The sequence below is a fragment of the Bombus pascuorum genome, chromosome 3 (genome assembly GCF_905332965.1).
Source record: "Bombus pascuorum chromosome 3, iyBomPasc1.1, whole genome shotgun sequence".
Classification (NCBI taxonomy): Eukaryota; Metazoa; Arthropoda; class Insecta; order Hymenoptera; family Apidae; genus Bombus; species Bombus pascuorum.
Window position 1 is genome coordinate 9394794 of NC_083490.1, and position 16967 is coordinate 9411760.

General features: G+C 35.9%; 1 protein-coding gene across 4 annotated transcripts in view; it reads right to left on the bottom strand.

The window, feature by feature from the left end:
• The window catches only part of LOC132905037 (uncharacterized), a 269837-nt gene that overhangs the window by 37586 nt on the left and 215284 nt on the right, over nt 1-16967 (bottom strand). For all 4 annotated transcript variants that reach the window (XM_060955955.1, XM_060955956.1, XM_060955957.1 and 1 more), the window contains 2 exons: nt 5139-5299; nt 1465-1634 (listed from right to left, as the gene is read on the bottom strand). In XM_060955955.1, the coding sequence (XP_060811938.1) occupies nt 1465-1634; nt 5139-5299 (331 nt within the window). The remainder of the gene's footprint in view (nt 1-1464; nt 1635-5138; nt 5300-16967) is intronic.

A 16967-nucleotide genomic window follows, 5' to 3' on the forward strand; every position in this document is an offset into this window, starting at 1 on the left:
TAATTATTTTATATATTCTCTATATAAATGAATCAAACGATACAAAGAAAGATAACGCGAATGAACTGAATACAATATTTTCAAGAACCATTATTTCGCCGTAAATAAGAACGCTAAGAATAAATTAGCATAGAACAGTACAGTAATCAACGTCCGATGTGGTATTAATGTACGGTTGAATGAATTTATTAGAAATTAGATGTGAGAAACGAATTCTTTATCCTTGCAGTTAATGACAGGAGTAAATTTTTACGTCAAATTATAAAATATTTTAATGAAACAATTTCTTCGTTCTACTATTCTACTATCGCAAGAATCGAAATTATTTCGCGCTAATTTAGCCGATTTACATTAGATTTCGTACTATTAATTAGTATATTTAAATATTATTATTATTAATAAATTTAAATAAGCTCCATGAAGCACACGATCGAATCGAATTTCGTTATAATTTCGAGGATAAATACTTCTTTCTTTTTAGTATCTATTGTTTTATGACACGATCAGAGCCTAAAGAAAAGGTCCGGCATTTTTTTCGTAATCGCATACATTGATGCAAATTCGATGGGTTTTATGACAGGGATCTTTGGGCTTCGTTTAATGGCAACTCGTTCCATCGGTTTTATCGTTCGATGGAGTGATCGTTGGAATTTATTGGTCCGCTACATTATTATGCCGAGGGAAATATTTAGACTTTTGCCATTTGATAAGATCGGTTTTATGGAAATTGCTCGCTTTTACGAGGAAAGATTTCGCTACGAACACAATATATAAATATATATAAATATCAAAGCTTTCCTCTTTTGCTTCGATTCTTTCTCTATTTCTCACCGAACGATCGCAACTACATTCGATTAGATAGTCATCTTTATGCTTCTATGTTCTATGAAATACATTCGAAAGCACAAAACGAGCATTTCTGACTGATTAAACTGATAAATTCCTTCACTTCTATATTTTCATTTTATAACACGTTTTCTACGAAAGTATCAATTTTTTTTTAACAAAATGTGCGAAGCTATTGTCATAATAATAATTTCTCACTGATTAAACCCATAGATTCGTTCATTTTTATATGACATAGTATTCTGTAAACGTATTGGTATATTTTCTACGAAGGAGATAATATTTCGAAACAAAGAGCTTAATTCTATATGAAATTATTATCGTAGAAATATTTTCTGATCAATCGAACCGATAAATTCGTTCACTTTTACATTCTTTGCTATTTTGTACGTGCATTAATATATTTTCTGCGAATGTAGCAATTTTTTTACTACAAGAAGACTAATTCCATACGAAATTACTGTGGTAAAAGTACTTTCTCATTGATTGAACAAATCAATTTGTTCGTTTTTCAATATTCTATAGACGTGTTAATAAATTTTGTTAATACGTTGAAGTAAAACGACTAATTCTGTGTGAGACGTGATTGTTCGGGAAGATAAAAGGTAGTAGACTGACCTCGAGAGTCTGTCGTAATGTGAGATCGGGAAAGAAAACGTCCTGCTGCTGCACGTAACAGATTCTTCTGCGCCATCTTTTCGTCAGCCTTTCACGATTCAGCCAGATTTCACCCCCGTCCACGCCTACACGGCCTGACAGGCAGTTCAATAACGTCGTTTTGCCGCAACCTGTTCAAATAAAATCAACATTTGCATTTATCGGAAGGACAGACGTTCAGGAAATGTTACTCTTATATCATATCAAATATATGTCACTTATATTATACCAAAATTTAATGTGCGAGTTATTTCAATTTTAATTTTTATATAATCGGATGACTTTGATTCTGTAATCTCAAGGAGCAAACTGTCTTTAGATCAAGTTCATTTATTTTTTAAATTTCGTTATATGTATCATCTTTTCATTACTTTTTACCATTTCACCCAGCCTTTCTTCTCGTTGTACGAAATTTGAATAATAAATCAAATTTAAATAACTCAAGAAAGTAGCTTGCAATTGGCGACTAAAAAAATTGTGCCATTTCTTCTTCTTTTTCGCAAAATCTTACACAAAATCGTCGAGCTTAAATGAATGAAGAAATTAACTTAGAACCATTGACATCAATTAGCAATTGAAAAAATTTCTCACCTTTTCTCCTTCTTTTTTATTTCACAAAATTTTATAGAAATTCTGGCGTCATTAAAAATACCCAACTTGGATAAACCAAGAAACTGGTTGAAAATTACTGGCACCAATTAGAGACCAAAAAAATGTTCTCATCCCTCCTTCTTTATTTCATAATATTTTACAGAAATCCCAGCTTCGTTAAAAATGGCCAACTTAAATAAACGAAGAAACTAGCTGAAAAACGCTGACACCAATTAGCAAACTGAAGAAAATTCCTCATTCTTTCTTCTTCCCTTTTATTTCACAAAATTTCACACAAATCCTAGCTTCATGAACAATAAATCTCGCCGACTTAATTTTAACGAAGAAACTAATTTCACCGAATGGAAAAATTCCTCTTTCTCTTTTACCTTTCACAAAATCTTACCACAAAAATTCCAAGTTTCAATAAACCAAGAAACTAACTGATCGTTGAAAAAATCATTGACACCAGTTAACAATTGAAAACTATCTCCCCCTCCTCCTTCCTTCCTTCCTTCTTCTTTCACATAATTCTACACACATCACATAGCTTGGTGAATAAACGGAGGCAGCCAACTTAAAACCACCGACACCAATTAACAATCGAAAATATTTCCCTCCTTTCCTCTTATTTCATAAAATAGTGCACGAATGGCTGCATTAGAAATACCAAGCATAAATAAACCAAGAAATCAGCTGAAAATCACTGACACCAATTACCAACCGAGGAAACCGAAAACCTACATAAAGCAACATAGTCCTTCGTGACAGGAAAGCGTATGCAATATCGAAAGGGTAAAATGTATGTAATTCGACTGGACGAGGTTCGCCCATTGAATGCTTAAGTCTTGAACAAGCAGCGTGCCGAGGGTCGGAATAGTAGATTTTATTCCTAGAATCGTCGCCATTCGGCCAAGATATACGATGTCCGACGTGGAAATACGCTTGGCGCGTTCGGTTCGACCGGCGACGTTAACGACAAACCGTGAAACGGCCGGAGTGCACGGATGATTTGTACTCGCGTGCCCTGTACACGCGGGCTTGCGGCTTGTTAAACGAATATCAAGGGGAGAAACGACGAATCTCGCGATAAATATCGCGCCAGCGTATCGCTCGTTACCAAGGCACGATACTCGCGTACCCAGCGATCCTTGTCGCGTTTAAACATAGAAGAACCGCCGTGAATTTACCCTTAGGATAGCGATCAGACACCATTCGACGCGTGGTGAATACAAAGAGCGGTATTCCGCTGATCTTGTTTTCCAGATTCTGATTGATTCCGATTTATTATCGGAGCAGGATGAATTTCAGTTTTTCGATTACAGCTACGTGCCATACATCGATCATTGCACCGATTAGACCGTTTCATTGTTAGCGGAGGGTGAATTTTTTTGTTCGCTGGCAAATCCTATGTATAAAACGATTGATGTTTTTGCATATTCGAATTTTTGTGAAGAGGATAAAAGAAATATGGCGTAAGCAGAGATCCGATCTAGCAAATATCTTATTATATATTTGCAATCTGTTCATTATTTCTTAGTAAATAAATAAATATATTTTAATAGCGTACGATGAATTTCACAATGAATTTCATAATGCGTTCTGAACAGAAATGTAAACCTTGACGCTGGTTTACGAATGGTCTGTTCTAAAATACATTGCGATTATTGAAATAAACGAAAATGAGTTAAAACATTCACAAGAAAAGAAACACGTCTCTCTACGTTATTTACGAATTTTATCATAAAAAGCAATTGGACGTTTTTTTACGACTTTTGATGATTTTAATCAGAACTCAGAGAGGGTTGATCGAAGTTCTACAATGTTTGCTAAATATATATTCTGGAATTTCCAACTATAATAAGTCCAATAATTTGTCTCTTAATTCCAACCTTGTCCTCGGTAGCTAAAGACATCGTTGATGAACGTTGCGAAATATGGCGAACGTGCACACAAGTTCTCAAATAGAAGCAAAGGGGGAGGACGAGTTACGAGCGCGAAATGGCTGAAGCAGAGGCCGCGAAATAAACGAATGACGCAAACTGCCACGAAATTGTCCAATAGAGGGCCACGGAAACCCGATCGGGTCATCAGCATTCGCGAGAATCGCTACGAAACAAACGGTCAATTAGTCTAAACGAGGCGAACGAAATTTTTCTCTGGCCGAAAAATTGCGCTGATCGTTCTACGTCGTGATAAATATGCATGTCGCGTCACGATTGTCCTGTGAGTTTACTTTTCAAGCGATGGAAAGGGCAAAGACGAGGCATGGTTGAATTTAGTCCGATGTAAAAATAACAACACGTACTAGAACAATTAAACCGACGATACAGTTGCACGTTAAAACGTTAAAAAATAATTTCCACATGAAACGTTCATCATTACATTGCATATATCTTCATATCGGAAGACTGTTTAAAAAATAAGCCGCAGATTTTAACAAAGAATTTGATCAACAGGAAACTCAATTAATTAGCAAACAATTCGATAAACTAAATCCTTAACATTGATAAAACACCCATCGCCCTTCGGAAGTAAAATTTACACAATCCACCGATAGGGGAAGATTCGATAATAGAAATAAACGACATCCTACCGATTTTAGGAATCATTTTTAGCTCTTAAATCCCTTAAACCGCAGAGAAAATTCCTAAACCTCTACCAACGAAGATTTGCTTTATCTTTCGATCAATCGCTAAATCAATTCTGCCAAGAAGAGAAACTATTGCTGCCAGCTTTCGTACAACCAATCTGTCGGAGATTGAAGGATTATTCCGATTCAAGGGATCGGAGACCAGAGGGTGGAGTATTCTTAACCCTCATCCATCCCTCAGTCTACCAACTTAATTTCTAACTTGACGTCAAACTACGTCCAACTTGACGCACGATGGTAAAGAAAATTCGTATAATGAAAATATAGATACATATAGCTTTTAGAAACTTTTCTATCAAACAGTGGATGCGACCAAGTTCATCCCAGTTTATATTATAAAGGGTTTAATATCGCGCGTTAATGTTAATTCGTTAATATGAATGTACGTTACCTGAGGGGCCCATGACGGCCAAAAGTTCGCCGGGTTTAACAACACCCGAGACATCTCGGAGGAGGGCTCGTTTCTCCTTGACCACCTGCAACCCCCGGAAGATTAGCTGCACCGGACGAGAATCCAGCGGGTACACCAACTGCAACGCTGAGCTTTCCACTCTGCAACAAACGATAGAAGGTTCAATCGAAATGTTCTAGTTTCATTGGTTTCGATTTCAAAGATAGAGATCTAGTTTCCTTTGTTGATCTTCCATTGGAAAATTGGCGGGGATGTCTCTCTACAGGATTGGTTCGTGCTCGTCGATGTGTCTGGGTCGAAGGGAAAGTTTCCCGAAGGATTTATTTAATCGACGAGCTCGCTTCTTCGATGTACCTCGTCTTCGTCGTTTCGAATTTCTTTCTATTTACTTGTTCGTCGCGTTAATCCGTTTGTTTCACATTTTCACGCAATACTTTTTGTCGTATTCTGTTTAATATACTTCGCACGAATCACGTAGAAACGTACGGTTTTTATATCCAGACGTTGAATAAATTCTTAATCGTAGCAATTTTTTGAAGGACAAAGTTTTTTAAAATACAAGGATTTTGTGTATTAAAGTTTGTATCGAGATGGATTTCACAAATGAAAATTTCTATTAAAGTAGATGCGAGTACTTGACGATTCATATTAACGTAATGCACGATTCAGTGGAGAAATGGAGATTAACAGAATTCTAATTAATTTGTTACGAAATTAAATTGATTACGAAATGGCGTAGGTCTGAAACTAAAAGAAGTCGAATTCTTCTTTTCTTGAACGTCATATCGATCTACGTTACGACAATATGTAAGAATTTTTACATGAAATATATACTCGATCGAAATCACTTTCATAGTCACTGACACAGTCATGGAAAATTTTCGGTAGTTTTCGACGTTTTTTCTATACAGTTTAATACTTAGTTTGATAGAGTGGAATAATAATTCGGACAAATTCTGTCATTTTAAGACGAAGTTTGTTTCTGACATACAATCGGAGAGGATTTCGAAACCTTTTAGCGAACCGACCAGCTGCCAGAGCAACCGTCTGACAAACGCTCGGCTTCATAATAACAATGACGTGCCATCGGAGCTATTTCGCGACAGTAATTAAAGACCGACACGCGTTACGCCACGAATCAGACCGCGTCGAACAAGATCTGGCTCGCTTTCAAATGAAATTTCCTACACGTTCCTCGTCCTCTGCCTCATCGGAATAACCTCCTTCTCCTTCCTATCCAAGTACTTTCCATCGTTCGCAGTACATTCAGACGTACGACCATTATTACATTGAGCAATCTAAAATAACAAATCAAATTGAATGGCGACCGGTAACAAAGGTCCGAACCACATTTAGTACATTTCCAGATAAAGTGGCTTTTAAGCTACACTGTTCCATAACTTTCAAGCGCTTAACGTGCTTCCAGTGTTTAACATTAAATCGCCTGCTGACGCGATATCTGCAACCTGTGTGTACTAGAACTAGATCTACTACAGGCACTGTAAAACCATAAATTCACTGTTAAATTGGTCGATTCTGACCAAACTTTGCTACGATGGATTCTTATTCTCGGTTGCTATACGATTCTTAACGTCTTACGTAGCCACACACTGTTACGATTATTCGACGAAACGAAGAATTGCCACTTGTGTGAATCTGATAACGATCTTCTTTAGTAAACGAGAAAATTGTACGTTGATCGATTTAGGAGACGATAGCGTTGTTAAAAGTTGTTAAAAGAGAATTATTGAGTTGGCAACTAAAATAGTAGCAGAGTTTGGTCAGAATCGACCAATTTAACAGTGAATTTATGGTTTTACAGTGCCTGTAGTAGATCTGGTTCTAGTGCACGCAGGTTGCAGATATCGCGTCAGCAGGCGATTTAATGTTAAACACGTTAGGCGCCTGAAAGTTATGGAACAGTGTAGCTTAAAAGCCACTTTATCTAAAAATGTACCAAATATGGTTCGGACCTTTTTTTACCGGTCGCCATTCAATTTGATTTGTTATTTTAGATTGCTCATTAGGTGGAATTAACAAAACCCGCAAAATCAAATATTAAGGAATTTAACTGTTCGAAAAGGTTGAACAAAGAATAGAATAAAGCTCTGAATAATTGGAAAGCTCGGCTCACCGATTCGCACATTCGTGTCTGGATATAAAAATTAGGATAAACGCGCTACATAGATCTATGGGAAATTTTAATTTCAATTTTTACACGCGAATATCTCGAGATCGAATGATGGCAATGGATAACAACGACGGTATAGTTATTAATATCGTTGAATTTGTTTTTCACGCTCTTCGAAGATATCGAAAAATAAAATATAGAGATCCAGCTATAATGATATCGATGATCTTAAAATCTCGTATAAAGAGCGACGGTAATAAAAAATTATTTTTAATGTAACCTTATCATGAGAAGCTTTTTCATATAACAATAAATAAAAGATATTTAGCTTGAGAAATTATTCGGAGGAGAGTAAACGAGAAATAGTGTGCGATTTTCACGAGAAACGTTCGCCGTGATTCTACACGTGTAATCGAAATGAAAATTCAGTTTATTTCAAAATAAACCAGCGGAGATTTCAACGAGCGCAAAAACGGGGATCATCCAGTTGCGGCTGGCAAAAAGTTCGTTTCGCAACGTGTCACGATGTTCGTCGAAGAGAAAGGCAAGAAAGAGATGCTTAGGAAGACACGTAAAACAGCTGTGCCTCTGTAGGTTCTTTGATAAAAAACGTTTTCGACGTGAAATTGATTAATCTGTTAGGCACTTGTAACGTCATGTGGCTTAGAGGAAATTACATGCAGATGTACCTAATTTTTGTCTGCCTAAAAAAGACGAAACTATATCTTGAAGATAAAAAAAAAAAGAATTTAACAACTCATTTTACAAAATACAAAATGAAAATAAATAAATATTTATAAAATACAGACTCGATTAGAATGCTATGATATTTGAAATATATTTTGCATGTAGAACTTTTATTATTTAACAGTTTTGTATTAAGAATTCCTATCTTTGTATTATTATTGCTACTTTCGAAAGAGAGATCGATTTATAACGTTGCTTTGCTTTTTACTAGCTTTCTTTATTTTTCAAATTTTTGAAGATCGTACAATTTGATAATCGTTAGACATCAATCGCTAATTGGTGGATCGTGAATATTTATGCATTTAAGCTTATGCAAAAATGTACACGGTATATACAGTAAATTATTCGGTATAATAGACAAATTAGAAAAGAATGAAAAGTATACAATTTAAAGGTTCTAACAATATATGCGATATTATATCACAAAAGTTATTATAAAAGTATTGTTATCGGATCGCGAATGTTTATGTATTTATAGAAGATTTAAAGCTGCTAAAATTTGCAAAATTCGATATTTACAATACATATAATACAATATCCAAGATAATGTATACGTGATATATTCACTAGCTAAAATAAATCTCCATGTTACATTTTCTAAAAATCATATTCGCGAAATTACGACTTTGTTTGAACATCCATGATGCAATAATTATAAAAAAAAAAAAATTCTACAAACCTCTGTAACCGACGAATACGTATCGATTAACATTTCTATTCTACAATTAAGAACTTATTCCATCCTATGCAACCCTTTCACTTGCATTGCAAACACATTATACCATGGTCGATTTAGAAAAGTTAAGATCAATCTAGCTAAATCTGCTTACTTCCCTGTCATTAATTTCGCGTAATTCTTCGTGTCTAAAGAAATTCTGCTTAAGAAACCAACTAGTTAACGAATGCTCCTAGTTCGACATCTAAATAGAAACGTGTTAATTTAATCGCGTTGAAAACGGTGAATGACGTTGAATTGGCAAGAAACTCTCGATAATTATCCGCCATTAACGATGGTAATCAAAATTATTTCGTGTCGATTTCAATTACATCGACTTGGGAAGAACTTTAACGACCATCGTCTGGGAGAACACGTTTAATAAAACGATATATCGGTTTCGCAAGCACTCGGTTGGTCTTCCTGGAAGAAAGAAAAGAGTGGACGATCAAAGAGGAACGATCGTTTCGCGTTTTTCTCTCGATTAATATGATCGTACTCGTACAGGGAAGAAATTGCGCGGTCTTCGTATTAATCTCAATTATGTTGTCAAACTGCATGGCGTAATAGTTGTATCGAGTAAAAGTTCAATTTCGTTTGAGGGAAAAAGTCGATGAGAGGAAAAACTGAAAGAATCGGCCGTTCGATCGACGTTTCTTTAATTAAAATTCCTATCAAGTTGACAAATTAAGTCTCGATCATTCTACGATCTTGTCCTATGATCGAATCGAACGTTTTTAGCGATTGAAAAAATTCCCAATAAATGATTTTAATAATTTAAATAATACCTTTTTTTAAATCTTTTTTAAACAAAAATACTAAATTAAATAATACCTTTTTTAGTATATTTAGAAATACACGGTTACCTGTAATAAATTGGATATAATTGGAGATAGGTTTAATTATTTTGGTCAATTTTAATAATTGCAAAAGTTTTAATAATTACGTTTAATAATTTTAATAATCGGGAATATCTTGGATAATCGGTTTTAATCAAGCTAATAATTGAAAATAGCTTTAATAGTTTTAATAATTGGTAAAATACCACCTCTTGTAAGATAAGTAAAAGGATTAATGAAAAGGCAGCTCTAGAAAATGAAATTAGGACATTGATTAGGAATGACATTTATTTGAAATTCCAAGTAGTAGAATTAGGTCTAAAGTCAATTTAAATAGTTTTATGATTGTTTTAAAAGGCAATGTAATAGCAGGTTCTTTCATTAAAATTCTCCGTGCAAGACGGTAAACTGAACTTCCGTTCGAGGCAACCTCGATTGTTTTACGACGATTCATTTCGATGCAAAATTACTTGGAAGTGGAAGTTGAACGATTTCGAAGACGAGAAAGCGTGCACTCGGTTCGTTGGATCGAAATTCTTCCGGCGAGAGGGCAATCCAAACTTTTCTCGTATCAATTTCAATTGCTTTTAAATCGTAAGTAATGCCTTTTAACGAGGAAATAGATTCATCGTAAACCCCAGGTAACATAAGTTCTCAGAATAATTAATTTTTCTAATTTCTGATTAATAGAAATTTATACGAAATTTAATAGAATAGAAAATAGCATTCGTCTTACTCTTTTCTATCGAAAATTCTATCGGAAATCGCGATGATGTTACATTAGCTCGATTAGTTGACTTTTAAAAATTCTTTTCCATTTCAAGAAATCTTTTCCACCGCGTACGAAACTAATTTCCCAGGAATTTCCAAAGAATTACAACAACCTTGCGTTTTCTATACTTAAACATTATACATCCATCATTCTCAGTTCGAAATTCTTCGACGAAAAACCAATGTTCTGCCCGCATTTCAAAAATCTTCTCAAAGCAAACCTACTCACTGCATCGATTCTCTTGCACGTAAATAATTTTCTAACAAAAGAAGATTCGATGTAACCACATCGTTACATGCATCGTCTATCCGCTACGTCCATCAATTTGAAATTCTTCGGTCAATGATCATTGTCTGCCTCGCATTTCGAAAATCGTTTCAAAGCGAACCTGGCGTTGCATCGATTCGAAAAATTCCAAGAAAACTCTGTGCTTTCGTAATGGAAAATAATATTCCAAGGAAGAATCGACGATCGACGTAACCGGTACAGTCATCGACTTCTGCTTGTACGCCTCTTCGATTCTTCAAAAGCATCCACGTTCCCCACATTTCGAACACATTTCGAAGCAAAGCTATGACTACGTCAGTTGGAAAAATTCCACGGCAACCCTGTTTCTCGTACTTCTCTAAAATAATTCTCCAACGAAGGAGGAACCAGTATAACCAGATCGGACTCATAGAAATCCCCGTGAAACGATGAGAAACGCGATGAGAGAACAGCTTTCGATCCGATCGGCTTTCAGTCGGGGCTGGATGTTTTGCGAGGCGATCAGGGACGGGAAAACGGTTTCTGCAAGGCCGTTCGAAAGCTGCACGCGCCATCGAATAAAGCCAGAGCCGTCAATTAAGGCGGCCGGCGAACATCTTCACTCGCGCCAGCCCATATAAGCGGAATCAATCTCGCGACTTTCCAATGGGTTTCCAAGGAGAATAGGAAAGCCGCGTCGTAAGAGGGAAGTGAATCGTTCCCATCGAAATTCTTCTGGAAAACGTTGTGGGTTATCACGAGTCGTTTTTAGTAAAATAGCGTAACGACGAGTCGCAGTGGAGAATTTTTCTTTCTTCGTTATTATTATTCTATATCTTATAGAATTTAACGTTTTCGTATTTTTCGTAAAAATGTTTTGATATTTTTAATAATTCTTCTTAAAATTGGCGGTGGGAATTTTTACAATGAAATTGATATTACGCGGTTATCCACAGTGTTATCGATGTTATATAATGTTATATAGCTACATGTTAGTGTTTTATTGATACTTTATAGCATTTTACGTTCGTCTATTATTTCTAATCAAATTATCGAATGTTAAACGTTTTAATAGAATACGATTTTTTTTTTTTTTTTTTTTGGGTTCTTTATAGAACAGTAGAACTATTCTACGGTAATTTCAAATATTCTAAGATAATTTATACAAAATTCTTGTAGTATTCTGACAAAGCGTTTATATAATAGCATTATTTGTGTGTAGATAAACTGACGAAACACGACGCTGCTTATGATAGTGAAGAAGCTGTATACGAGTAACTTGAGTATTTCCTAGTAAACATCAATAATATCGTACTGTTGGTGATTTCTACACCTGCACTAGATGGAATTTCAGTCGTGAATTTTTCAGATAGAGGACCTTTAATCATGTTTCGCGTAAACACGTCAACGACCTCAGTTAGAGATACGTAATTGGAATGTTTAATTAAAAACCTAGCAGTTTCTATGTTTTGCCATTACGATGCTACGTTAGACGTTCGATCAGAATTTTGTGTTTGCATGTTTGACGTGGGATTAATTAGCTGAGAAATATTTATGATTGCTAGAAAAATTCTTTGAAATTCTTAGCGCAATTCCATCGCGTATAACCACGTGCTTTAGTATAGCTCGTTTGTGTAAAGGTTAAAGATTCTTTGCTGGGAAAATACGAATTTGTATTAAGTTACATTCGGTTAACGTGAAATGTAATATAATACTCAGCTAAATGCTGAATTTTTTAATAGAAATTCTGTTTGTTATACATGAACTACTGAATGCTTTTTTCAATTCAAGCTTTAAATTCGAATATTTCAAAAACTCGGAAATTCAATACTCCAACAATTTTTGGAAAGAAATCCTACAAATATCTCGACTATCGAAAAAATTTCACGAACCGTTTAACCTTCGATCGATCTACCTTTATAATTAATTAACACACAGGAGGTTGATTTCAATTTACTAAAAATTGTTTAACAACGTCCATTTTAAAACTCTCAAATTGGAAACCATTTCGATTAAATTATAATTCCATAAAAACTCCGCGAATATTTTCATGGCCATTTTAACATTTGATCGAATTGTTTATTAACTTTTACAAACCCTGCAATTTCTAAATAATTAACACCCAAACACTCGTTGCGGTCTACCAAAAATTAATCCTAATAGCAGTAACGTTCCAGAACTAATTACAACCTCTGTGCAACAAATTAATTTTTAAACTAATTTTCAAACCAAAAATAAAAAAAAGACCGACAAAATTTTATATAAATTCCACCAATATTTCGAGTGAAAAAAACTTCACAAACCTTCAATTTACCCGTATTAATCGTCGCAAATTCTGTCATTCCTAAGTATACTCGACACTCAAAGACTCGTTAAAATTCACCAAGAATTCATCGTGATCCCAATAGCATTCAATTTTCAAAGCAATTTTCAAAGCAATTTGCAATCGAATTATATTTCGTAAAGAAATTCCACAAACCTGTTCTCCACAGATTCAACCTTCGATCAAACTCTCTACTAATCTTCACAATCTCTGTCAATTTTGAATACTTACTTAACACCCAAAAACTTATTTCAATTCACCGAAAATGAACCGTAACCCCAACAGCATTCCACAACTGATTGCAACTTTTAGCAACTTAGCGAACCAACTTCCAAACTCGCGACCTTCGACTAAATTCCAAATAAATTCCACTGGTATCTGCAAGTGCAAAGAAATTTCACGAACCTCTTCACCATCGTCTCAACCTTCGACCGAGCTCTCTATTAATCTTCACAAAGCCTGTCATTTTCAAGCGCCTACTTAACGCCCAAAAACTGCTTTCAATTCAGAAAAAATCAATCGTAGTCCCAACAGCATTTCAGAACTGATCGTAAGCTCTACTTAACAAACTCGCTTCCAAAGGCAAAAAGCACGACCTTCGGCTAAATTCCAAATAAATTCCACTGGTATCTCGAGTCGCAAAGAAACTCCACAAACTCTTTCGCTATCGTTTCAACCAACGTTTCAACCTTCGATCCACCTCTCTCTCTCTTACACAAATACGATTAATCTTCACAAAGCCTGTCATTTTCAAGTGCCTACTTAACGCCCAAATACTGCTTTCAAATCAGAAAAAATCAATCGTAATCGCAACAGCATTCTACTAACCGCGACCTCTATTTAACACAGCAATTTCGAAACCAATTATCGAATAAAAAATAGCAGAATGTTCGATTAAATTCCAATTAAATTCTACTAATATCTCTAATTAGAGAAGAAATTCCACGAACCTGTTCGCCACCGTGTTCCTGGGCGGTTGGTACCGTTGGAAAATCGTTGATGGCGGCCGCGTGCCACGTGGTGCCACGTTCGCGCGTGCACGCCTTGCGATCCTCCCCCGGTGAAATCGGAAAGGAACTAAGAAAGAGGAACGGTCGGTCGCGTCGCGATACACAAAAAGCGGGGGTCGTTGGACAACGGAGTCAGATAATAAATTCCCAACATGGCAGTATCACGTCATCCCGGGTTCGTTGAACCTCGACGTTGCACGACGAACGACCGTCGGTGAAGACGTTCGGAACACGGGGCGATGGGGGGATCCTATGACGAAGGGAAGAGGAGAGGAGAAGTTCATTTCGTGATACTTATCGACGCGTTCCACCAGCACCCGTGAATCTTTCGACTTCGAACCAATCGTCGATCAAACTTCGAATTTGTCTATCGCGAAGCTGAATTGTAGAAATCGGATATCAGGAAACTGGAGCATAGAATTGGGGGTAGAGATTGTTCGGTCGTTACGGTGTTATAATTTTTCGGTCTTTCGCGAATCTTCAAAATTGCCTCAGGAAACTAAATTATACACATTACACGTCACGAAGTTGAACTGTAGAACTTGAGTGTAATAAAACTGAAGCGTAGAATTAGGGGTAGAAATGGTTGCTTATGGCGTTTTATCGTTTCGACTATTCGCGAATCAACCAACTTCGAAATAGTTAAATATAAAATCTTACTTACAGTATCGTATCTTATAGAATTTCACCCTTTAATTGTATACCAGTAGATTTTTAGAAATCGTTCTTTGTAATGTAATAAGCCTTTATCCTTAGCGCAATGTCATTTCATGGCTAAGAAGGAATATTTTGATATAAAGCGGGTAAGTAAAGTAGATAAAAGAATAAAAATAAACGACAAAAATATAACTTAGTTAACTGAAGTTACGAATATATAAAATATATGTTCAATGTTAAAATCAAAAGACAAGAACACAGTTAAATAGCAATAGAGTGAATCTTGAAGCTGTTGCTTTGTAATTAATATTTCATCACCGTTATTACTTCAATTGTTATCGTTGCCCATTTTATTAATTCCACCTTCCTCTGTTATATTAGTTATTATTATTATATTCGTGATTATTATTCCACGATTATTATTTTAATTATTCTTATCCACCTCACTGATTTCACCTTCCACTGTTCCACAAATTTCAATTTCAAATTCCCTCAATCTCGTTGAACAAAAACTCTCGCATCACCAGCCGAACGAAATTTCCACGGTAGCAAAATTAACTTACAATTTACATAATCTCGCCATAATCTCCAAGCTTAATTCGAGCAATTACTGTGTCAAGGCGGCGCGAAATTAAAATTTTCATCGGTTTTCGGCCGATTATCCACGCGTAACGTCTCTGATTTCTCCTGCAACTTTACGGACAATAGGTTCGTTCATTAGATTGGTGGAATTGGGCCGCGATGCGTAAGCGTTGCCGCTCCTTCTCTTTCCTCGTCTTTTTTTCCCTCGATCATTTTCGTAATTCATCGCCTCAATGCCGGGTCGAGGTTTCACGGGGTTAGGTCTCGTTGAAGGAAGTTCCAGGGTCCCTCCACGAATTGACCCCGAGTATCTCGAGTTCGTTGAACCCGCCTCCTGTGCATGCAAATTACAGCCGCGAATTTCGACTGTTCCCTCGGCGAACTTGTAATCGCTTGACCTTTCCCCCTCCAATTTCTTCTTTCTTTTGTTACGCCATTCGTTTGATTATTCCTCTGATTTTAATTTCACAGGTGTGCAACTTTTCGTTCGTTCGAAGGTATTCCAACACCTCGAGAGAGAAAAATGGGAGCACCTTTAGTCTTGAAAATAAGAACTGTAAGTTACAATTCTGAATGCTAATATCTTTTTCCTTGTTACGTTTCTCTTATTTCTTTCTCTTAACTACAATTTTAATACCAATATTGGAAAATTCTAAGGAAATATTTAACATTAACAATTATTTAATATTCGATCTTGTTATATATTTGTTCAAGAATTTTGTATTTCCCTCTTAGGTCATAAGAAAATCTAATTAACGTACAATGTGCAGCTTCTCAAAATCTTCAAAATTCTTTTGTTTTCCTCTTTATTATTGAAACTTTGCTTCGACCAAGTTTCTCGAACCTTTGAAAATTAAATTCCAGAAGATTTCTCCAGCAAGTAATCGTATTTCCTCGAGTATCGATCTAAGCATTCCTAAGGAAGGAACCACCTCTTTCCGCTCTCGTTCATCGGCCGAAAATATCGACACGGAACGTGACAGAGCGCGTGTTTCAACGCCATCGACAGACCAAACACATTCTGTCGATAGGCTTTTCGAAATTCACGAGTGATGACGAGAGATAGAGTGAGAAGGAAAGAGAGACAGAGGGAGACAAGAAGAAGAAAAAAGAATGGACCAACCTTCGAGAAGCAGTCAATCACCCCAATAAAGAATCAGCCCGCCCCGAAACTGCGCGTCGCGAGAAACGACAATTGAATTACAATCGAAGCTAATCGTTCGGTATCGATTCGAATCTTCCTTGTGACAAGCCCGTGATCTTCGTCTTACGAAACTTTTTCTCGAAGCGTAAATTCTTTGTCAAAGAGGAATTTACAAGAATCTTAACTTACTCTGTAGTGTCTGACGTTTCTGTTGGGATGGAAAACAATTGCAAATTAATCTTCTCGATCTTTGCAAACTTGTTTAGAAAGATCGATAGTGTTACTCTTTTTCGAAAAGGAAATTTGCAAACTGCGAAATAGAAATTTACAAATAAACTTGTGAAAAAGTTGTTAAATATTAACTTCAATCTCCGCAAAGTCGCTCGTACAAATTTATAATTGTCGTTCTTAAAGCAAAGAAATCTGCAAATTGCAAGATAGAAATTTAGGGAATATTTTGCCAATTGCGAGCAAATATCCTTATCCTCCAATATTTTACCCTTATTACGATACAGAAGAAAGAGAAAAGAGAAAAATGCCTAGAAATAGCCGAATATCAACTATCAATATCTTCGATCTGCGCAAAGTCGAAACTGCACAATTAAACGAAACTGATAATACAGCTTTGTGTGATACGAAAAA